This window comes from Oncorhynchus mykiss, chromosome 19 (genome assembly GCF_057628025.1).
Source record: "Oncorhynchus mykiss isolate SJ-2025 chromosome 19, ASM5762802v1, whole genome shotgun sequence".
Taxonomy (NCBI): domain Eukaryota; kingdom Metazoa; phylum Chordata; class Actinopteri; order Salmoniformes; family Salmonidae; genus Oncorhynchus; species Oncorhynchus mykiss.
In genome coordinates, this window is record NC_143040.1 from 4,883,141 (window position 1) to 4,906,488 (window position 23,348).

General features: G+C 42.9%; 1 protein-coding gene, 5 non-coding genes and 2 pseudogenes across 8 annotated transcripts in view; 6 read left to right on the forward strand and 2 right to left on the reverse strand.

The window, feature by feature from the left end:
• Window positions 1-894: 894 nt before the first annotated feature.
• On the forward strand, window positions 895-1,058 carry LOC118947888 (U1 spliceosomal RNA). The gene has a single exon (XR_005042031.1). It is a non-coding gene; the product is annotated as a U1 spliceosomal RNA (small nuclear RNA).
• Window positions 1,059-2,815: 1,757 nt separating this feature from the next.
• LOC118947897 (U1 spliceosomal RNA) lies at window positions 2,816-2,960 on the forward strand (annotated as a pseudogene).
• A 1,758-nt stretch (window positions 2,961-4,718) lies between these two features.
• LOC118947896 (U1 spliceosomal RNA) lies at window positions 4,719-4,882 on the forward strand. The gene has a single exon (XR_005042039.2). It is a non-coding gene; the product is annotated as a U1 spliceosomal RNA (small nuclear RNA).
• A 1,710-nt stretch (window positions 4,883-6,592) lies between these two features.
• LOC118947895 (U1 spliceosomal RNA) lies at window positions 6,593-6,755 on the forward strand. The gene has a single exon (XR_005042038.2). It is a non-coding gene; the product is annotated as a U1 spliceosomal RNA (small nuclear RNA).
• A 1,710-nt stretch (window positions 6,756-8,465) lies between these two features.
• On the forward strand, window positions 8,466-8,628 carry LOC118947877 (U1 spliceosomal RNA). Its single transcript, XR_005042020.2, has one exon. It is a non-coding gene; the product is annotated as a U1 spliceosomal RNA (small nuclear RNA).
• A 1,756-nt stretch (window positions 8,629-10,384) lies between these two features.
• On the forward strand, window positions 10,385-10,548 carry LOC118947866 (U1 spliceosomal RNA). The gene has a single exon (XR_005042009.2). It is a non-coding gene; the product is annotated as a U1 spliceosomal RNA (small nuclear RNA).
• A 2,445-nt stretch (window positions 10,549-12,993) lies between these two features.
• On the reverse strand, window positions 12,994-22,596 carry LOC149974770 (caspase-1-like; annotated as a pseudogene). The gene is made up of 4 exons (XR_016489125.1): window positions 22,588-22,596; window positions 18,012-18,147; window positions 17,474-17,503; window positions 12,994-15,252 (listed from the first exon to the last, which is right to left on the reverse strand). The product of XR_016489125.1 is annotated as a caspase-1-like (transcript).
• LOC110515636 (pre-mRNA 3'-end-processing factor FIP1) overlaps window positions 22,480-23,348 on the reverse strand; it is a 47,353-nt gene continuing 46,484 nt past the window's right edge. For both annotated transcript variants that reach the window (XM_090209914.1, XM_090209915.1), the window contains exon 19: window positions 22,480-23,087. In XM_090209914.1, coding sequence (XP_090066040.1) covers window positions 22,946-23,087 — 142 coding nt within the window. In that variant the 3' untranslated portion in view covers window positions 22,480-22,945. The remainder of the gene's footprint in view (window positions 23,088-23,348) is intronic.

The following is a 23,348-nucleotide window of genomic DNA, read 5'->3' on the forward strand; positions in this document are numbered from 1 at the left end:
TGGATTCTGTTGTTCCAAGATGCAGATCCATTCCACAGACATTTCTGCAGGTTTTTTTTTTTTTTTGCAGTGAGAATGTGAAGTGAGGTATTCTGCCAAAATGTATTTAGGCATATTAAAACACTTCAGTTTAACCCTGATCGCGAGTATCATCCTGTCAATTTACAGATACAATTACAAATACGAGTATGGCCATGTCACTGTACATAGATCTTTCTATTTTCATGTTCTACTGTGTTATTGACTACGTTTGTTTACGTGTAACTCTGTGTTGTTGTTGTTGTCGCATTGCTGTGCTTTATTCTTGGCCAGGTCGCAGTTGTAAATGAGAACTTGTTCCCAACTGGCCGACCTGGCTAAATAAAGGTAAAATAAAATAAACACCCTTGTAGCTACTACTGTGTCTTTGTTGACGTTGAAGTAGTAGGCTACTGTTCCTCCTCTGTATCTGTGGGTCGTATTCCACCCTGTGGTCGATGGTGGAATCATATTTTACTGAGAGCAGAAAACAAGCGTGATGAAACTATTCCTACAACGTCTGGAACGCTACAAAACACCAGAAATAAGTGGTGTCTTTCGGTTGGCTGTGTGCACGAATGTGATTTCAGCATTTTGGTACATCGCCTACTTGTGTGTAACCAGACGGACATTTAGACAACAAATGCAATGTATATAGAATTTCTACCGTGTTGCTTGATGGGAAAATAGTCGGTCCGTGATATAATATAGTAAAACAAAATGTATTGCTTTTTCTTCGCCTTGTCCGCAACTGTATTCGTAAACGTCATTAAACCCTGTTCAATATGATGTGGTATTATCAGTAGTAGAAGTGGTAACCGTGAGTCAAACACCTTTGTCCTGGAAGGAGTGCTCCTCTACCAACGTGTACAACTCATACTTACCTGGCAAGGGAGACACCGTGATCACGAAGGCGGTTCACCCAGGGCGAGGCTCAGCCATTGCACTCCGGCTGTGCTGACCCCTGCGAATTTCTCAAATGTGGAAATCTCGATTGCATAATTTCTGGTAGTGGGGGACTGCGTTCGCGCTCTCCCCTGATCTTGATGTTAAAAATAATGGAGGAATGTGTTAAATTCGGAGTTCTATCGAGTTTCGTGTTGAGAAGGAGATTTTTTACTTATCAGATGAACAGACTGGGGTCTGTTTATAAGTCAACTAAAGGCCTCAGAGATACATGTCTGTCTTCTGATAACCCGGATGTGTGTGATATGTTATTGTAGCACTGGTCATTATGCCTGTCATGTCCTGATAATGTCAAGGAAAAGGCCTACTTGTGAATGGATCATTTTGTGCCCTCAGGACGTAATGTGGATTGAGGTATTTTATTTGCTAGATTATTAAATCATTTATAGGACAGTTTGTCATTTAAGACCACAGTAAATGTCAACCATTACCATGCCACAGTCATTGCCCTGGTCAACCATTACCATTCCACAGTCATTTCCCTGCTCAACCATTACCATGCCACAGACATTTCCCTGGTCAACCATTACCATGCCACAGACATTTCCCTGGTCAATCATTACCATGCCACAGACATTTCCCTGGTCAACCATTACCATGCCACAGACATTTCCCTGGTCAACCATTACCACGCCACAGTCATGTCCCTGGTCAAACATTACCATTCCACTGACATTTCCCTGGTCAACCATTACCATTCCACAGACATTTCCCTGGTCAACCATTACCATTCCACAGACATGTCCCTGGTCTACAATGCCACAGACATTTCCCTGGTCAACCATTACCATGCCACAGACATTTCCCTGGTCAACCATTACCATTCCACAGACATGTCCCTGGTCTACAATGCCACAGACATTTCCCTGGTCAACCATTACCACGCCACAGACATGTCCCTGGTCCACTTATTTCCTGACAAAATCTGTCAATAAGATGGATTCTGTTGTTCCAAGATGCAGATCCATTCCACAGACATTTCTGCAGGTTTTTTTTTTTTTTTGCAGTGAGAATGTGAAGTGAGGTATTCTGCCAAAATGTATTTAGGCATATTAAAACACTTCAGTTTAACCCTGATCGCGAGTATCATCCTGTCAATTTACAGATACAATTACAAATACGAGTATGGCCATGTCACTGTACATAGATCTTTCTATTTTCATGTTCTACTGTGTTATTGACTACGTTTGTTTACGTGTAACTCTGTGTTGTTGTTGTTGTCGCATTGCTGTGCTTTATTCTTGGCCAGGTCGCAGTTGTAAATGAGAACTTGTTCCCAACTGGCCGACCTGGCTAAATAAAGGTAAAATAAAATAAACACCCTTGTAGCTACTACTGTGTCTTTGTTGACGTTGAAGTAGTAGGCTACTGTTCCTCCTCCGTATCTGTGGGTCGTATGCCACCCTGTGGTCGATGGTGGAATCATATTTTACTGAGAGCAGAAAACAAGCGTGATGAAACTATTCCTACAACGTCTGGAACGCTACAAAACACCAGAAATAAGTGGTGTCTTTCGGTTGGCTGTGTGCACGAATGTGATTTCAGCATTTTGGTACATCGCCTACTTGTGTGTAACCAGACGGACATTTAGACAACAAATGCAATGTATATAGAATTTCTACCGTGTTGCTTGATGGGAAAATAGTCGGTCCGTGATATAATATAGTAAAACAAAATGTATTGCTTTTTCTTCGCCTTGTCCGCAACTGTATTCGTAAACGTCATTAAACCCTGTTCAATATGATGTGGTATTATCAGTAGTAGAAGTGGTAACCGTGAGTCAAACACCTTTGTCCTGGAAGGAGTGCTCCTCTACCAACGTGTACAACTCATACTTACCTGGCAAGGGAGACACCGTGATCACGAAGGCGGTTCACCCAGGGCGAGGCTCAGCCATTGCACTCCGGCTGTGCTGACCCCTGAATCTCGATTGCAAAATTTCTGGTAGTGGGGGACTGCGTTCGCGCTCTCCCCTGATCTTGATGTTAAAAATAATGGAGGAATGTGTTAAATTCGGAGTTCTATCGAGTTTCGTGTTGAGAAGGAGATTATTTACTTATCAGATAAACAGACTGGGGTCTGTTTATAAGTCAACTAAAGGCCTCAGAGATACATGTCTGTCTTCTGATAACCCGGATGTGTGTGATATGTTATTGTAGCACTGGTCATTATGCCTGTCATGTCCTGATAATGTCAAGGAAAAGGCCTACTTGTGAATGGATCATTTTGTGCCCTCAGGACGTAATGTGGATTGAGGTATTTTATTTGCTAGATTATTAAATCATTTATAGGACAGTTTGTCATTTAAGACCACAGTAAATGTCAACCATTACCATGCCACAGTCATTGCCCTGGTCAACCATTACCATTCCACAGTCATTTCCCTGCTCAACCATTACCATGCCACAGACATTTCCCTGGTCAACCATTACCATGCCACAGACATTTCCCTGGTCAATCATTACCATGCCACAGACATTTCCCTGGTCAACCATTACCATGCCACAGACATTTCCCTGGTCAACCATTACCACGCCACAGTCATGTCCCTGGTCAAACATTACCATTCCACTGACATTTCCCTGGTCAACCATTACCATTCCACAGACATTTCCCTGGTCAACCATTACCATTCCACAGACATGTCCCTGGTCTACAATGCCACAGACATTTCCCTGGTCAACCATTACCATGCCACAGACATTTCCCTGGTCAACCATTACCATTCCACAGACATGTCCCTGGTCTACAATGCCACAGACATTTCCCTGGTCAACCATTACCACGCCACAGACATGTCCCTGGTCCACTTATTTCCTGACAAAATCTGTCAATAAGATGGATTCTGTTGTTCCAAGATGCAGATCCATTCCACAGACATTTCTGCAGGTTTTTTTTTTTTTTTTGCAGTGAGAATGTGAAGTGAGGTATTCTGCCAAAATGTATTTAGGCATATTAAAACACTTCAGTTTAACCCTGATCGCGAGTATCATCCTGTCAATTTACAGATACAATTACAAATACGAGTATGGCCATGTCACTGTACATAGATCTTTCTATTTTCATGTTCTACTGTGTTATTGACTACGTTTGTTTACGTGTAACTCTGTGTTGTTGTTGTTGTCGCATTGCTGTGCTTTATTCTTGGCCAGGTCGCAGTTGTAAATGAGAACTTGTTCCCAACTGGCCGACCTGGCTAAATAAAGGTAAAATAAAATAAACACCCTTGTAGCTACTACTGTGTCTTTGTTGACGTTGAAGTAGTAGGCTACTGTTCCTCCTCCGTATCTGTGGGTCGTATGCCACCCTGTGGTCGATGGTGGAATCATATTTTACTGAGAGCAGAAAACAAGCGTGATGAAACTATTCCTACAACGTCTGGAACGCTACAAAACACCAGAAATAAGTGGTGTCTTTCGGTTGGCTGTGTGCACGAATGTGATTTCAGCATTTTGGTACATCGCCTACTTGTGTGTAACCAGACGGACATTTAGACAACAAATGCAATGTATATAGAATTTCTACCGTGTTGCTTGATGGGAAAATAGTCGGTCCGTGATATAATATAGTAAAACAAAATGTATTGCTTTTTCTTCGCCTTGTCCGCAACTGTATTCGTAAACGTCATTAAACCCTGTTCAATATGATGTGGTATTATCAGTAGTAGAAGTGGTAACCGTGAGTCAAACACCTTTGTCCTGGAAGGAGTGCTCCTCTACCAACGTGTACAACTCATACTTACCTGGCAAGGGAGACACCGTGATCACGAAGGCGGTTCACCCAGGGCGAGGCTCAGCCATTGCACTCCGGCTGTGCTGACCCCTGCGAATTTCTCAAATGTGGAAATCTCGATTGCAAAATTTCTGGTAGTGGGGGACTGCGTTCGCGCTCTCCCCTGATCTTGATGTTAAAAATAATGGAGGAATGTGTTAAATTCGGAGTTCTATCGAGTTTCGTGTTGAGAAGGAGATTTTTTACTTATCAGATGAACAGACTGGGGTCTGTTTATAAGTCAACTAAAGGCCTCAGAGATACATGTCTGTCTTCTGATAACCCGGATGTGTGTGATATGTTATTGTAGCACTGGTCATTATGCCTGTCATGTCCTGATAATGTCAAGGAAAAGGCCTACTTGTGAATGGATCATTTTGTGCCCTCAGGACGTAATGTGGATTGAGGTATTTTATTTGCTAGATTATTAAATCATTTATAGGACAGTTTGTCATTTAAGACCACAGTAAATGTCAACCATTACCATGCCACAGTCATTGCCCTGGTCAACCATTACCATTCCACAGTCATTTCCCTGCTCAACCATTACCATGCCACAGACATTTCCCTGGTCAACCATTACCATGCCACAGACATTTCCCTGGTCAATCATTACCATGCCACAGACATTTCCCTGGTCAACCATTACCATGCCACAGACATTTCCCTGGTCAACCATTACCACGCCACAGTCATGTCCCTGGTCAAACATTACCATTCCACAGACATTTCCCTGGTCAACCATTACCATTCCACAGACATTTCCCTGGTCAACCATTACCATTCCACAGACATGTCCCTGGTCTACAATGCCACAGACATTTCCCTGGTCAACCATTACCATGCCACAGACATTTCCCTGGTCAACCATTACCATTCCACAGACATGTCCCTGGTCTACAATGCCACAGACATTTCCCTGGTCAACCATTACCACGCCACAGACATGTCCCTGGTCCACTTATTTCCTGACAAAATCTGTCAATAAGATGGATTCTGTTGTTCCAAGATGCAGATCCATTCCACAGACATTTCTGCAGGTTTTTTTTTTTTTTTGCAGTGAGAATGTGAAGTGAGGTATTCTGCCAAAATGTATTTAGGCATATTAAAACACTTCAGTTTAACCCTGATCGCGAGTATCATCCTGTCAATTTACAGATACAATTACAAATACGAGTATGGCCATGTCACTGTACATAGATCTTTCTATTTTCATGTTCTACTGTGTTATTGACTACGTTTGTTTGCGTGTAACTCTGTGTTGTTGTTGTTGTCGCATTGCTGTGCTTTATTCTTGGCCAGGTCGCAGTTGTAAATGAGAACTTGTTCCCAACTGGCCGACCTGGCTAAATAAAGGTAAAATAAAATAAACACCCTTGTAGCTACTACTGTGTCTTTGTTGACGTTGAAGTAGTAGGCTACTGTTCCTCCTCCGTATCTGTGGGTCGTATGCCACCCTGTGGTCGATGGTGGAATCATATTTTACTGAGAGCAGAAAACAAGCGTGATGAAACTATTCCTACAACGTCTGGAACGCTACAAAACACCAGAAATAAGTGGTGTCTTTCGGTTGGCTGTGTGCACGAATGTGATTTCAGCATTTTGGTACATCGCCTACTTGTGTGTAACCAGACGGACATTTAGACAACAAATGCAATGTATATAGAATTTCTACCGTGTTGCTTGATGGGAAAATAGTCGGTCCGTGATATAATATAGTAAAACAAAATGTATTGCTTTTTCTTCGCCTTGTCCGCAACTGTATTCGTAAACGTCATTAAACCCTGTTCAATATGATGTGGTATTATCAGTAGTAGAAGTGGTAACCGTGAGTCAAACACCTTTGTCCTGGAAGGAGTGCTCCTCTACCAACGTGTACAACTCATACCGAGGCTCAGTCATTGCACTCCGGCTGTGCTGACCCCTGCGAATTTCTCAAATGTGGAAATCTCGATTGCATAATTTCTGGTAGTGGGGGACTGCGTTCGCGCTCTCCCCTGATCTTGATGTTAAAAATAATGGAGGAATGTGTTAAATTCGGAGTTCTATTGAGTTTCGTGTTGAGAAGGAGATTTTTTACTTATCAGATGAACAGACTGGGGTCTGTTTATAAGTCAACTAAAGGCCTCAGAGATACATGTCTGTCTTCTGATAACCCGGATGTGTGTGATATGTTATTGTAGCACTGGTCATTATGCCTGTCATGTCCTGATAATGTCAAGGAAAAGGCCTACTTGTGAATGGATCATTTTGTGCCCTCAGGACGTAATGTGGATTGAGGTATTTTATTTGCTAGATTATTAAATCATTTATAGGACAGTTTGTCATTTAAGACCACAGTAAATGTCAACCATTACCATGCCACAGTCATTGCCCTGGTCAACCATTACCATTCCACAGTCATTTCCCTGCTCAACCATTACCATGCCACAGACATTTCCCTGGTCAACCATTACCATGCCACAGACATTTCCCTGGTCAATCATTACCATGCCACAGACATTTCCCTGGTCAACCATTACCATGCCACAGACATTTCCCTGGTCAACCATTACCACGCCACAGTCATGTCCCTGGTCAAACATTACCATTCCACAGACATTTCCCTGGTCAACCATTACCATTCCACAGACATTTCCCTGGTCAACCATTACCATTCCACAGACATGTCCCTGGTCTACAATGCCACAGACATTTCCCTGGTCAACCATTACCATGCCACAGACATTTCCCTGGTCAACCATTACCATTCCACAGACATGTCCCTGGTCTACAATGCCACAGACATTTCCCTGGTCAACCATTACCACGCCACAGACATGTCCCTGGTCCACTTATTTCCTGACAAAATCTGTCAATAAGATGGATTCTGTTGTTCCAAGATGCAGATCCATTCCACAGACATTTCTGCAGGTTTTTTTTTTTTTTTGCAGTGAGAATGTGAAGTGAGGTATTCTGCCAAAATGTATTTAGGCATATTAAAACACTTCAGTTTAACCCTGATCGCGAGTATCATCCTGTCAATTTACAGATACAATTACAAATACGAGTATGGCCATGTCACTGTACATAGATCTTTCTATTTTCATGTTCTACTGTGTTATTGACTACGTTTGTTTGCGTGTAACTCTGTGTTGTTGTTGTTGTCGCATTGCTGTGCTTTATTCTTGGCCAGGTCGCAGTTGTAAATGAGAACTTGTTCCCAACTGGCCGACCTGGCTAAATAAAGGTAAAATAAAATAAACACCCTTGTAGCTACTACTGTGTCTTTGTTGACGTTGAAGTAGTAGGCTACTGTTCCTCCTCCGTATCTGTGGGTCGTATGCCACCCTGTGGTCGATGGTGGAATCATATTTTACTGAGAGCAGAAAACAAGCGTGATGAAACTATTCCTACAACGTCTGGAACGCTACAAAACACCAGAAATAAGTGGTGTCTTTCGGTTGGCTGTGTGCACGAATGTGATTTCAGCATTTTGGTACATCGCCTACTTGTGTGTAACCAGACGGACATTTAGACAACAAATGCAATGTATATAGAATTTCTACCGTGTTGCTTGATGGGAAAATAGTCGGTCCGTGATATAATATAGTAAAACAAAATGTATTGCTTTTTCTTCGCCTTGTCCGCAACTGTATTCGTAAACGTCATTAAACCCTGTTCAATATGATGTGGTATTATCAGTAGTAGAAGTGGTAACCGTGAGTCAAACACCTTTGTCCTGGAAGGAGTGCTCCTCTACCAACGTGTACAACTCATACCGAGGCTCAGTCATTGCACTCCGGCTGTGCTGACCCCTGCGAATTTCTCAAATGTGGAAATCTCGATTGCATAATTTCTGGTAGTGGGGGACTGCGTTCGCGCTCTCCCCTGATCTTGATGTTAAAAATAATGGAGGAATGTGTTAAATTCGGAGTTCTATTGAGTTTCGTGTTGAGAAGGAGATTTTTTACTTATCAGATGAACAGACTGGGGTCTGTTTATAAGTCAACTAAAGGCCTCAGAGATACATGTCTGTCTTCTGATAACCCGGATGTGTGTGATATGTTATTGTAGCACTGGTGATTATGCCTGTCATGTCCTGATAATGTCAAGGAAAAGGCCTACTTGTGAATGGATCATTTTGTGCCCTCAGGACGTAATGTGGATTGAGGTATTTTATTTGCTAGATTATTAAATCATTTATAGGACAGTTTGTCATTTAAGACCACAGTAAATGTCAACCATTACCATGCCACAGTCATTGCCCTGGTCAACCATTACCATTCCACAGTCATTTCCCTGCTCAACCATTACCATGCCACAGACATTTCCCTGGTCAACCATTACCATGCCACAGACATTTCCCTGGTCAATCATTACCATGCCACAGACATTTCCCTGGTCAACCATTACCATGCCACAGACATTTCCCTGGTCAACCATTACCACGCCACAGTCATGTCCCTGGTCAAACATTACCATTCCACAGACATTTCCCTGGTCAACCATTACCATTCCACAGACATTTCCCTGGTCAACCATTACCATTCCACAGACATGTCCCTGGTCTACAATGCCACAGACATTTCCCTGGTCAACCATTACCATGCCACAGACATTTCCCTGGTCAACCATTACCATTCCACAGACATGTCCCTGGTCTACAATGCCACAGACATTTCCCTGGTCAACCATTACCACGCCACAGACATGTCCCTGGTCCACTTATTTCCTGACAAAATCTGTCAATAAGATGGATTCTGTTGTTCCAAGATGCAGATCCATTCCACAGACATTTCTGCAGGTTTTTTTTTTTTTTGCAGTGAGAATGTGTAGTGAGGTATTCTGCCAAAATGTATTTAGGCATATTAAAACACTTCAGTTTAACCCTGATCGCGAGTATCATCCTGTCAATTTACAGATACAATTACAAATACGAGTATGGCCATGTCACTGTACATAGATCTTTCTATTTTCATGTTCTACTGTGTTATTGACTACGTTTGTTTACGTGTAACTCTGTGTTGTTGTTGTTGTCGCATTGCTGTGCTTTATTCTTGGCCAGGTCGCAGTTGTAAATGAGAACTTGTTCCCAACTGGCCGACCTGGCTAAATAAAGGTAAAATAAAATAAACACCCTTGTAGCTACTACTGTGTCTTTGTTGACGTTGAAGTAGTAGGCTACTGTTCCTCCTCCGTATCTGTGGGTCGTATGCCACCCTGTGGTCGATGGTGGAATCATATTTTACTGAGAGCAGAAAACAAGCGTGATGAAACTATTCCTACAACGTCTGGAACGCTACAAAACACCAGAAATAAGTGGTGTCTTTCGGTTGGCTGTGTGCACGAATGTGATTTCAGCATTTTGGTACATCGCCTACTTGTGTGTAACCAGACGGACATTTAGACAACAAATGCAATGTATATAGAATTTCTACCGTGTTGCTTGATGGGAAAATAGTCGGTCCGTGATATAATATAGTAAAACAAAATGTATTGCTTTTTCTTCGCCTTGTCCGCAACTGTATTCGTAAACGTCATTAAACCCTGTTCAATATGATGTGGTATTATCAGTAGTAGAAGTAGTAACCGTGAGTCAAACACCTTTGTCCTGGAAGGAGTGCTCCTCTACCAACGTGTACAACTCATACTTACCTGGCAAGGGAGACACCGTGATCACGAAGGCGGTTCACCCAGGGCGAGGCTCAGCCATTGCACTCCGGCTGTGCTGACCCCTGCGAATATCTCAAATGTGGAAATCTCGATTGCATAATTTCTGGTAGTGGGGGACTGCGTTCGCGCTCTCCCCTGATCTTGATGTTAAAAATAATGGAGGAACAGATATGTGCTCTTCTGAGTTTGAAGAGTTCTGTTTAGTTTTGCGTCGAAAGAGGTTTATCAACAGTTCAAATTTCTAATCAGATGAATGGTGTTACAATGTAGGATCTATTTAAAAGCTGAAAGAGACCATTTTGTCTTCTGATAACCCCAATGTATGAGATCTGTTATTGTTGCACTGGTCATTAATGCCTGTCCATGCAACCACACGTTGATAAAGCATTTACAATCATCGAGAATGACACAAAAAGTACGTTTGAAAACACATTTCTATTGTGGTCCTCTTAAATGTTTTTCGAGTCATAGTATGCCTCGGCTCCATATAACACAGCACAAAGGACAGGAGGACATTGTCATAGCGTAGAGCCTTACCTACTGACATGGACCAATAGAATTGTTTATTTTCCATCATTAGTCAATTTTAGACATTATTTAAATGTCGACGAGTTTCTGTGGTAGTTCGTTCCACTCAACAGCGCAGGTAAATTAAAAGGTGTTCTTACCAGATAGACTCTTCCATTTAGGACAGGAGGTATCAGAGTCTCTGGCTAAGGGGCTTTATTGTGTGTACAGCTGTAATATAAGTTAAATAATTAGATGGGTACCTGGGGGCTAATCTAATCTAACAATTCCACAACAAGAATAATAAATAATTCACCCAAATCTAAGTTAAACGGAACAAATAAAAATATATGCATATAAAGATATGAGATATATGCAATAGATGGTATAAAATACAGTATGTACATATGAGATGAGCGACGACCGAGCGGCAAGATGCAATAGATGGTATAAAATACAGTATGTACATATGAGATGAGCGACGACCGAGCGGCAAGATGCAATAGATGGTATAAAATACAGTATGTACATATGAGATGAGCGACGACCGAGCGGCAAGATGCAATAGATGGTATAAAATACAGTATATACATATGAGATGAGCGACGACCGAGCGGCAAGATGCAATAGATGGTATAAAATACAGTATGTACATATGGATGAGCGACGACCGAGCGGCAAGATGCAATAGATGGTATAAAATACAGTATGTACATATGAGATGAGCGACGACCGAGCGGCAAGATGCAATAGATGGTATAAAATGCAGTATGTACATATGAGATGAGCGACGACCGAGCGGCATAGGCAAGATGCAATAGATGGTATAAAATGCAGTATATACATATGAGATGAGCGACGACCGAGCGGCATAGGCAAGATGCAATAGATGGTATAAAATGCAGTATATACATATGAGATGAGCGACGACCGAGCGGCATAGGCAAGATGCAATAGATGGTATAAAATGCAGTATATACATATGAGATGAGCGACGACCGAGCGGCATAGGCAAGATGCAATAGATGGTATAAAATGCAGTATGTACATATGAGATGAGCGACGACCGAGCGGCATAGGCAAGATGCAATAGATGGTATAAAATGCAGTATGTACATATGAGATGAGCGACGACCGAGCGGCATAGGCAAGATGCAATAGATGGTATAAAATGCAGTATATACATATGAGATGAGTGACGACCGAGCGGCATAGGCAAGATGCAATAGATGGTATAAAATGCAGTATGTACATATGAGATGAGCGACGACCGAGCGGCATAGGCAAGATGCAATAGATGGTATAAAATACAGTATATACATATGAGATGAGTGATGACCGAGCGGCATAGGCAAGATGCAATAGATGGTATAAAATGCAGTATATACATATGAGATGAGTGATGCAAGATATGTAAACATTATTAAACTGGCATTATTAAAGTGACTAGTCAACCATTTATTAAAGTGGCCAATGATTTCAAGTCTGTATGTCTACCAGGAGGGGGCAGTGTGACAACCAGGTTTGGCTGAATGACTCTAGCTAGACCAGTGGTTCCCAACCTGTGGTCCGTGGGGGTGGTGCAAGTGATCTGCAATTATTTTTAGATTCTAGTATTTTATTATTTAAAAAATTATAACAGTATGGAGTATTAATGGTATTATAAGCAATTTTACGTTATTTTTTACAATGCAAATAGTTTATTATAATAATAATAATAATAGGCCTGTACAGGCCTAAATACATTCACATCTATTAACAGAATTTAACCATCAATATATTTGATGTGGAAAAATATCAGCGACTCTGTGAATGGTGGTCCTCAAGACCTTTTGACGGTGATTTGATGGTCTCCAGAATGGGAAAGTTTGGGAACTGCTGAGCTAGACAGTCACATCTGTGTGGTAACATGATAGGATGGGAACCGCTGAGCTAGACAGTCACATCTGTGAGGTAACATGATAGGATGGGTAACCAATGATATACAATGATTCTGCAGACCCAAAACAGACTATTATGTATAGTATTTGACGTTACATTGAACTAATCACAGTAATCAGAGACCAACTCACATAGATACATACAGACAGAACACATTATTTTTAATTGACATGTACTCCATGTATTTGACAGGCACATCAATAAACACTTCTGTAAATGTACCAGATTTTTCCACATAGACACACCCTGTGTTTTAATGAAATCAACTATAGGTCTATGCACTGAGCTTGTCTGATGCTTTAAGCGCACTGTTTCGACGAAAATAATTAAGACACACAAATGACTCAAGAGGGAGCCAGAGATCAAGATAATCAGAAGACAAGATGTCATCAAGGCAAAGGGTGGCTACTTTGAAGAATCTAAAATATAGACCAGGGCCCATTTTGATTTGTTTAACACTTTTTGGGTTACTACATGATTCCATATGTGTTATTTCACAGTTTTTATGTCTTCACTAGTATTCTACAATGTAGAAAATAGCAAAAAAAATAAAGAAACTGACAAACCAAATGACTAACGTTTGACTGGGACTGTATATAATTCATATTTACAAGACATTCAGTACCAATCAAAATAACCCTACATCAGGACTCTCCCTACTTTTAACCACCTTCTCTGTTGTCATTTCTCAATCTCTTTTTACTGTTAAACACTCAGTCTTGAGTCTCTGTCTGTCCCAAATGGTACTCTATTCCCTATGTAGTGCACAACTTTAGACCAGAGCCCTATTCCCTATATAGTGCACTACTTTAGACCAGGACCCTATTCCCTATATAGTACACTACTTTTGACCAGGGCCCTATTCCCTATGTAGTGCACTACTTTGGACCAGGACCCTATTCCCTATGTAGTGCACTACTTTAGACCAGGGCCCATAGGGCTCTGTATAGGGAATAGGATGCCATTTGGGACAGCTTTGGCTGATCAGTAAAGGTCGATGGTCATGTAAAGGTCGATGGAGATAGAGGAATATGTAGAATTAAAACGGGACAGCCAATCCTACTCCTGGAGAGATACTACTGGCCGTGCAGGCTTTTGCTCTGACCCTGCTCTAACACCTGCTCTAACACCTGATTCTACTAATCAGTCTAATCAGAACCTTGACTGGCAGAATGAGGTGTGTTAGAGCAGGGCTGAAGCAAAAGCCTGCAGACCCAGTAGCTCTCTGGAGCCAAGACCACTTAGGTTCATACGGCATAAACTAGATTTCTGATTGGTTTACCGGCCATCAATTAGCTTTCTGATTGGTTACTTCACATACAGTTGAAGTCTGAAGTTTACATACACCTTAGCCAAATACATTTAAACTCAGTTTTTCACAATTCCTGACATTTAATCCCTGTAAAAATTCCCTGTCTTAGGTCAGTTAGGATCACCACTTTATTTTAAGAATGTGAAATGTCAGAATAATAGTAAAGATAATGATTTATTTCAGCTTTTATTTATTTCATCACATTCCCAGTGGGTCAGAAGTTTACATACACTCAATTAGTATTTGGTAGCATTTCCTTTAAATTGTTTAACTTGGGTCAAACGTTTCAGGTAGCCTTCCACAAGCTTCCCACAATAAGTTGGGTGAATTTTGGCCCATTCCTCCTGACAGAGCTGGTGTAACTGAGTCAGGTTTTTAGGCCTCCTTGCTCACGCATGCTTTTTCAGTTCTGCCCACAAATTTTCTAGGTCAGGGCTTTGTGATGGCCACTCCAATACCTTGACTTTGTTGTCCTTAAGCCATTTTGCCACAACTTTGGAAGTATGCTTGGGGTCATTGTCCATTTGGAAGACCCATTTGTGACCAAGCTTTAACTTCCCGACTGATGTCTTGAGTGACGATCTAGGATCAGGTATGTTTGAATAGGAGTGTTACTATCTATTCTACCATTAGGTTGGTACCCCAACACTGTTACTGTCCATTCTACCATTAGGTTGGTACCCCAACACTGTTACTATCCATTCTAACATTAGGTTGGTACCCCAACACTGTTACTATCCCTTCTACCATTAGGTTGGTACCCCAACACTGTTGATCTGAAGCTGTGAACAGACAGTGGTCCAGCTCCCCAAGAAGGTTGATCATCCTGGAACACGACTCAGTTCCTTTTCTCAACACCATGTCGATGATGTCACGTGCCTTCTCTGCCCTCTCAGCGATCACCTTCACTGACTCCATTTCATCCTGGTTGATGACTGTGTGTTGCAGGAGTCCGTCCAGCAGACCATCCAGGACAGGTCCTGATACTCGTTTGACAAACTCTGTCCGTACAGAAAGCAGCTGGTGCTCTGGAGAACCAGTCAGACTGCTCTCAGCCGGACCTCCTGCCCCCGACACAGCACCTGAGAGAGTCAGGTTACAAAATAACTACATTTGTACATTTACATTTCAGTCATTTAGAAGCAGACTCCTAAAATAACAAGTATTGAGAAAACATTATATTTTACAATAATGACCTGAACATACCACATATTCACATTTAGGTACGGTTTCACAGACATAGAAAAACAGTCTGAGGCATTCAGAACCAGGCTAATCTACATCAAGTCCTGGAGGAGATGTCATTGGGACATTCAGAACCAGGCTAATCTACATCAAATCCCGGAGGAGATGTCATTGGGACATTCAGAACCAGGCTAATCTACATCAAGTCCCGGAGGAGATGTAATTGGGACATTCAGAACCAGGCTAATCTACATCAAGTCCTGGAGGAGATGTCATTGGGGCATTCAGAACCAGGCTAATCTACATCAAGTCCTGGAGGAGATGTCATTGGGTCATTCAGAACCAGGCTAATCTACATCAAGTCCTGGAGGAGATGTCATTGGGTCCTTCAGAACCAGGCTAATCTACATCAAGTCCTGGAGGAGATGTCATTGGGACATTCAGAACCAGGCTAATCTACATCAAGTCCTGGAGGAAATGTCATTGGGACATTCAGAACCAGACTAATCTACATCAAGTCCTGGAGGAGATGTCATTGGGACATTCAGAACCAGGCTAATCTCCATCAAGTCCTGGAGGAGATGTCATTGGGACATTCAGAACCAGGCTAATCTCCATCAAGTCCTGGAGGAGATGTCATTGGGACATTCAGAACCAGGTTAATCTCCATCAAGACCTGGAGGAGATGTCATTGGGTCATTCAGAACCAGGCTAATCTACATCAAGTCCTGGAGGAGATGTCATTGGGACATTCAGAACCAGGCTAATCTATATCAAGTCCTGGAGGAGATGTCATTGGGTCATTCAGAACCAGGCTAATCTACATCAAGTCCTGGAGGAGATGTCATTGGGACATTCAGAACCAGGCTAATCTACATCAAGTCCTGGAGGAGATGTCATTGGGGCATTCAGAACCAGGCTAATCTACATCAAGTCCTGGAGGAGATGTCATTGTTCTTGAAGACAGTCTTTTACTAATCTGCACTAGTCCAGGTCCTACAGTAAACCATGTTGACTGGCCCTCAAGTCATTGGTTTGTACAGAGCATTCAGAAAGTATTCAGACCCCTTGACTTTTTCCACATTTTGTTACGTTACAGACTTGTTTTCCCTCATCAATCTACACACAACACCCCATAATGACATCACAATACCCCATAATGACATCACAACACCCCATAATGACATCACAACACCCCATAATGACATCACAACACCCCATAATGACATCACAATACCCCATAATGACAAAGTGAAAACAGGTTTTTGCAAATATACTAAATATAAACAGAAACACCCGTATTTAGATACGTACTCAGACCCTTTGCTGTGAGACTCCAAATTGAGCTCAGGTGCATCCTGTTTCCATTGATCATCCTTGAGATGTTTCTACAACTTGATTGGAGTCCACCTGTGGTAAATTCAATTGATTGGACGTGATTTGGAAAGGCACACACCTGTCTATATAAAAGGTCCCACAGTTGACAGTGCATGTCAGAGCAAAAACCAAGCCATGAGGTCGAAGGAATTGTCAGTAGAGCGCCGAGACAGGATTGTGTCGAGGCACAGATCTGGGGAAGGGTACCAAAACATTTATGCTGCATTGAAGGTCCCCAAGAACACAGTGGCCTCCATCATTCTGAAATGGAAGGAGTTTGGAACCAAGACTCTTCATAGAGCTGGCCACCCGGCCAAACTGACCAATCGGGGGAGAAGGGCCTTAGTCAGGGAGGTGACCAAGAACCCGATTGTCACTCTGACAGAGCTCCATAGTTACTCTGTGGAGATGGGAGAACCTTCTAGAAGGACAACCATCTCTGCAGCACTCTACCAATCAGGCCTTTATGGTAGAGAGGTCAAACGGAAGCCACTCCTCAGTAAAAGGCACATGACAGCCCGCTTGGAGTTTGCCAAAAGGCACTTAAATGATATGATGTTATGATGAAACCAAGATTGAACTCAATTTTTTTTATTTTGCAAAAATGTCTGTTTTTGCTTTGTCATTGTATTGTGTTGATGAGGTAAAAAAAAAAACTTTTAGAACAAGGCTGTAAAAAATGTGGAAAAAGTCAAGGGGTCTGAATACTTTCTGAATGCATTGTAACTCATGTTTACTTACTTGTTGAACAGGTGTCAGTGATGTATTCATCTGAAAGATAAACAAAAATGAGGTTATATCACTCTAAACAGCATCTGGTACTAAAGTACAAAGTGATGATTGACCAGCTGTCAGAGCAGCTCACAGATCACTGCACCTGTACATAGCCAATCTGCAAATAGCCCATCCAACTACCTCATCCCCATACTGTATTTATTTATTTATCTTGCTCCTTTGCACCCCAGTATCTCTACTTGTACATTCATCTTCTGCACATCTACCATTCCAGTGTTTAATTGCTATATTGTAATTACTTCGCCACTCTGGCCTATTTATTGCCTTTAACTCCCTTATCCTACCTCATTTGCACTCACTGTATACAGACCTTTCTACTGTATTATTGACTGTATGTTTGTTTACTCCATGTGTAACACTGTGTTGTTTGTTTGTGTCAAACTGCTTTGTTTTATCTTGGCCAGGTCACAGTTGTAAACGAGAACTTGTTCTCAACTAGCTTACCTGGTTAAATAAAGGTGAAATAATTGGCATGTGCTCCTACCTCGTGATACTTTTTCTTTCCATACTGTCCTCTCATCATCACTGAATAACTCCATCTCAATGTCAATCCCTGTCATTTTCACAACCGCCCTGAAAAAGCTTGGTGTGGTGTCTCTGACCCCATAACAACAGCTAGTCTACCTAGTTGGATCCCCTGACCACATAACAACAGCTAGTCTACCTGGTTGGATCCCCATAATCTGACCCCATAACAACAGCTAGTCTATCTGGTTGGATCCCCATAATCTGACCCCATAACAACAGCTAGTCTACCTGGTTGGATACCCTGACCCCATAACAACAGCTAGTCTACCTGGTTGGATCCCCTGACTCCATAACAACAGCTAGTCTAACTGGTTGGGTCCCCTGACTCCATAACAACAGCTAGTCTATCTGGTTGGATCCCCATAATCTGACCCCATAACAACAGCTAGTCTACCTGGTTGGATCCCCTGACCCCATAACAACAGCTAGTCTACCTGGTTGGGTCCCCTGACTCCATAACAACAGCTAGTCTACCTGGTTGGATCCCCTGACTCCATAACAACAGCTAGTCTATCTGGTTGGATCCCCATAATCTGACCCCATAACAACAGCTAGTCTACCTAGTTGGATCCCCTGACCCAATAACAACAGCTAGTCTACCTGGTTGGATCCCCTGACCCCATAACAACAGCTAGTCTATCTGGTTGGATCCCCATAATCTGACCCCATAACAACAGCTAGTCTACCTGGTTGGATCCCCTGACCCCATAACAACAGCTAGTCTACCTGGTTGGATGCCCTGACTCCATAACAACAGCTAGTCTACCTGGTTGGATCCCCTGACTCCATAACAACAGCTAGTCTACCTGGTTGGATCCCCTGACTCCATAACAACAGCTAGTCTACCTGGTTGGATCCCCTGACTCCATAACAACAGCTAGTCTACCTGGTTGGATCCCCTGACTCCATAACAATAGCTAGTCTACCTGGTTGGATCCCCTGACTCCATAACAACAGCTAGTCTATCTGGTTGGATCCCCTGACTCCATAACAACAGCTAGTCTACCTGGTTGGATCCCCTGACTCCATAACAACAGCTAGTCTACCTGGTTGGATCCCCTGACTCCATAACAACAGAACATTACCAACATCCAACTTCTCAATGAGATCATCTGTGATCTTCATCATCACTGGGACTGTATCTGCATACAGACCAACGGGTCCCTGGAATAGTTATCATTGGAAGCCAGTTGTTCAGAGAATTCTGGACAGAGCTCTATACAGACTGGGAATTAATATAGACAGACAGACACACACACAGGGAATTAATATAGACAGACAGACTGGGAATTAATATAGACAGACAGACAGACTGGGAATTAATATAGACAGACAGACACACACACAGGGAATTAATATAGACAGACAGACTGGGAATATAGACAGACACACAGACTGGGAATTAATATAGACAGACAGACTGGGAATTAATATAGACAGACAGACTAGGAATTAATATAGACAGACAGACTAGGAATTAATATAGACAGACAGACTAGGAATTAATATAGACAGACAGACTGGGAATATAGACAGACACACAGACTGGGAATTAATATAGACAGACAGACTGGGAATTAATATAGACAGACAGACTGGGAATTAATATAGACAGACAGACTGGGAATTAATATAGACAGACAGACTAGGAATTAATCGACAGGCAGACAGACTACGAATGAATATAGACAGGCAGACACACAGTGACGGACTGACCGAACAACCGACACACAGACCAACAGAAAGATCGCTATAGATATATAGTGAACTAGACAGTGTAGATGCTCACCAGATCATCTGTAGGGGTTTCAGGATGTTCTCACAGGTTAGAGGAGCATGAGCAGCCTGGCTCCCTGATAGTAGACTGTAGAGGAACATACCTCCAGCATGGTCACTACCCTGATAGTAGACTGTAGAGTAACATACCTCCAGCATGGTCACTACCCTGATAGTAGACTGTAGAGTAACATACCTCCAGCATGGTCACTACCCTGATAGTAGACTGTAGAGTAACACCTCCAGCATGGTCACTACCCTGATAGTAGACTGTAGAGTAACATACCTCCAGCATGGTCACTACCCTGATAGTAGACTGTAGAGTAACACACCTCCAGCATGGTCAAAACCCTGATAGTAGACTGTAGAGTAAGAGAGACTGTAAACTATGCCACTTTGCTTACATACTCATCTCATTTGTACATACTGTACTCGATACCATCTACTGTATCTTGCCTATGCTGCTCTGTACCATCACTCATTCATATATCCTTATGTACATATTCTTTATCCCCTTACACTGTGTACAAGACAGTAGTTTTGGAATTGTTAGTTAGATTACTTGTTATTACTGCATTGTCGGAACTAGAAGCACAAGCATTTCGCTACACTCGCATTAACATCTGCTAACCATGTGTATGTGACAAATAAAATGTGATTTGATTTAGAGTACAGTAACATACCTCCAGCATGGTCACTACCCTGATAGTAGACTGTAGAGTAACACACCTCCAGCATGGTCACTACCCTGATAGTAGACTGTAGAGTAACATACCTCGAGCATGGTCACTACCCTGATAGTAGACTGTAGAGTAACATACCTCGAGCATGGTCACTACCCTGATAGTAGACTGTAGAGTAACATACCTCCAGCATGGTCACTACCCTGATAGTAGACTGTAGAGTAACATACCTCCAGCATGGTCACTACCCTGATAGTAGACTGTAGAGTACAGTAACACACCTCCAGCATGGTCACTACCCTGATAGTAGACTGTAGAGTAACATACCTCCAGCATGGTCACTACCCTGATAGTAGACTGTAGAGTACAGTAACACACCTCCAGCATGGTCACTACCCTGATAGTAGACTGTAGAGTAACATACCTCCAGCATGGTCACTACCCTGATAGTAGACTGTAGAGTAACACACCTCCAGCATGGTCACTACCCTGACAGTAGACTGTAGAGTACAGTAACATACCTCCAGCATGGTCACTACCCTGATAGTAGACTGTAGAGTACAGTAACACACCTCCAGCATGGTCACTACCCTGATAGTAGACTGTAGAGTAACATACCTCCAGCATGGTCACTACCCTGATAGTAGACTGTAGAGTAACACACCTCCAGCATGGTCACTACCCTGATAGTAGACTGTACAGTAACACACCTCCAGCACGGTCACTACCCTGATAGTAGACTGTAGAGTAACATACCTCCAGCCTGGTCACTACCCTGATAGTAGACTGTAGAGTAACACACCTCCAGCCTGGTCACTACCCTGATAGTAGACTGTAGAGTAACACACCTCCAGCCTGGTCACTACCCTGATAGTAGACTGTAGAGTAACACACCTCCAGCATGGTCACTACCCTGATAGTAGACTGTAGAGTAACATACCTCCAGCATGGTCACTACCCTGATAGTAGACTGTAGAGTAACATACCTCCAGCATGGTCACTACCCTGATAGTAGACTGTAGAGTACAGTAACACACCTCCAGCATGGTGACTACCCTGATAGTAGACTGTAGAGTAACATACCTCCAGCATGGTCAAAACCCTGATAGTAGACTGTAGAGTAACACACCTCCAGCATGGTCACTACCCTGATAGTAGACTGTAGAGTAACATACCTCCAGCATGGTCACTACCCTGATAGTAGACTGTAGAGTAACATACCTCCAGCATGGTCACTACCCTGATAGTAGACTGTAGAGTAACACACCTCCAGCCTGGTCACTACCCTGATAGTAGACTGTAGAGTACAGTAACATACCTCCAGCATGGTCACTACCCTGATAGTAGACTGTAGAGTAACATACCTCCAGCATGGTCACTACCCTGATAGTAGACTGTAGAGTAACACACCTCCAGCCTGGTCACTACCCTGATAGTAGACTGTAGAGTACAGTAACACACCTCCAGCATGGTCACTACCCTGATAGTAGACTGTAGAGTAACATACCTCCAGCATGGTCACTACCCTGATAGTAGACTGTAGAGTAACACACCTCCAGCATGGTCACTACCCTGATAGTAGACTGTAGAGTACAGTAACATACCTCCAGCATGGTCACTACCCTGATAGTAGACTGTAGAGTAACACACCTCCAGCATGGTCACTACCCTGATAGTAGACTGTAGAGTAACATACCTCCAGCATGGTCACTACCCTGATAGTAGACTGTACAGTAACACACCTCCAGCATGGTCACTACCCTGATAGTAGACTGTAGAGTAACATACCTCCAGCATGGTCACTACCCTGATAGTAGACTGTAGAGTAACACACCTCCAGCCACACACACACCAACCAGCCACACACACACCAACCAGCCACACACACACACACACCAACCAGCCACACACACACACACACACACACCAACCAGCTACACACAGAAACCACCCAACACACAGAAGTTATCAAAAGCTTGTTTTTTAATTCAACAAATTGACATCTTTCAGCGAGGTGTTTGGTTAAGAAAATAGAGGGACGAAAATAAATGACAGAAGATAAGGGTTGTTTACGATCGTCATGACTACGAAGGGAACGGGTAAACAACAACGACCTCTGAGCATGATCAACTACAACAGTGCTCTGAGGGAGAGAGGAGAGAGAGAAAGATGGAGGGACGTATAGAGGGAAACAGAGGGAGAGAGATGAGGAGAGGGAGAGGAGGGTGTTTTCTTCATCACTCCATGGTGTCCTGGTTCTCCTGGTCTCCTCCCATGTAGACAGAGAGAGAGAGAGAGATACAGAGGGAGAGGAGGGTGTTCTCTTCATCACTCCATGGTGTCCTGGTTCTCCTGGTCTCCTCCCATATAGACAGAGAGAGAGAGAGAGAGAGATGAAGAGGGACAGAGGGAGAGGTGGGTGTTCTCTTCATCACTCCATGGTGTCCTGGTTCTCCTGGTCTCCTCCCATGTCATCACTAGGTTCCTTGCCCTCCTTGCTCCTCTTGCTCTTCTTGTGTTTGTGTCTCCTGTGACCGTCTCCTTCTTCACTATCATGTCTCCTCCTGCTGCTACTGCTCAGAGTGAGAGAGAGGGAGAGAGAGAGAGGGAAAGGGGGGGGGGGGGGAGAGAGAGAGAGAGAGAGACAGAGAGACAGAGAGGAGAGAGAGACAGACAAAGAGAGAGAGGGAGAGAGAGAGACAGAGAGAGAGAGGGAGAGAGACAGAGAGGGAGAGAGAGAGAGAGAGAGAGAGAGAGGGGGAGGGAGAGAGAGACAGAGAGAGAGACAGAGAGAGAGAGAGAGGGAGAGACAGAGAGACAGACAGAGAGAGAGA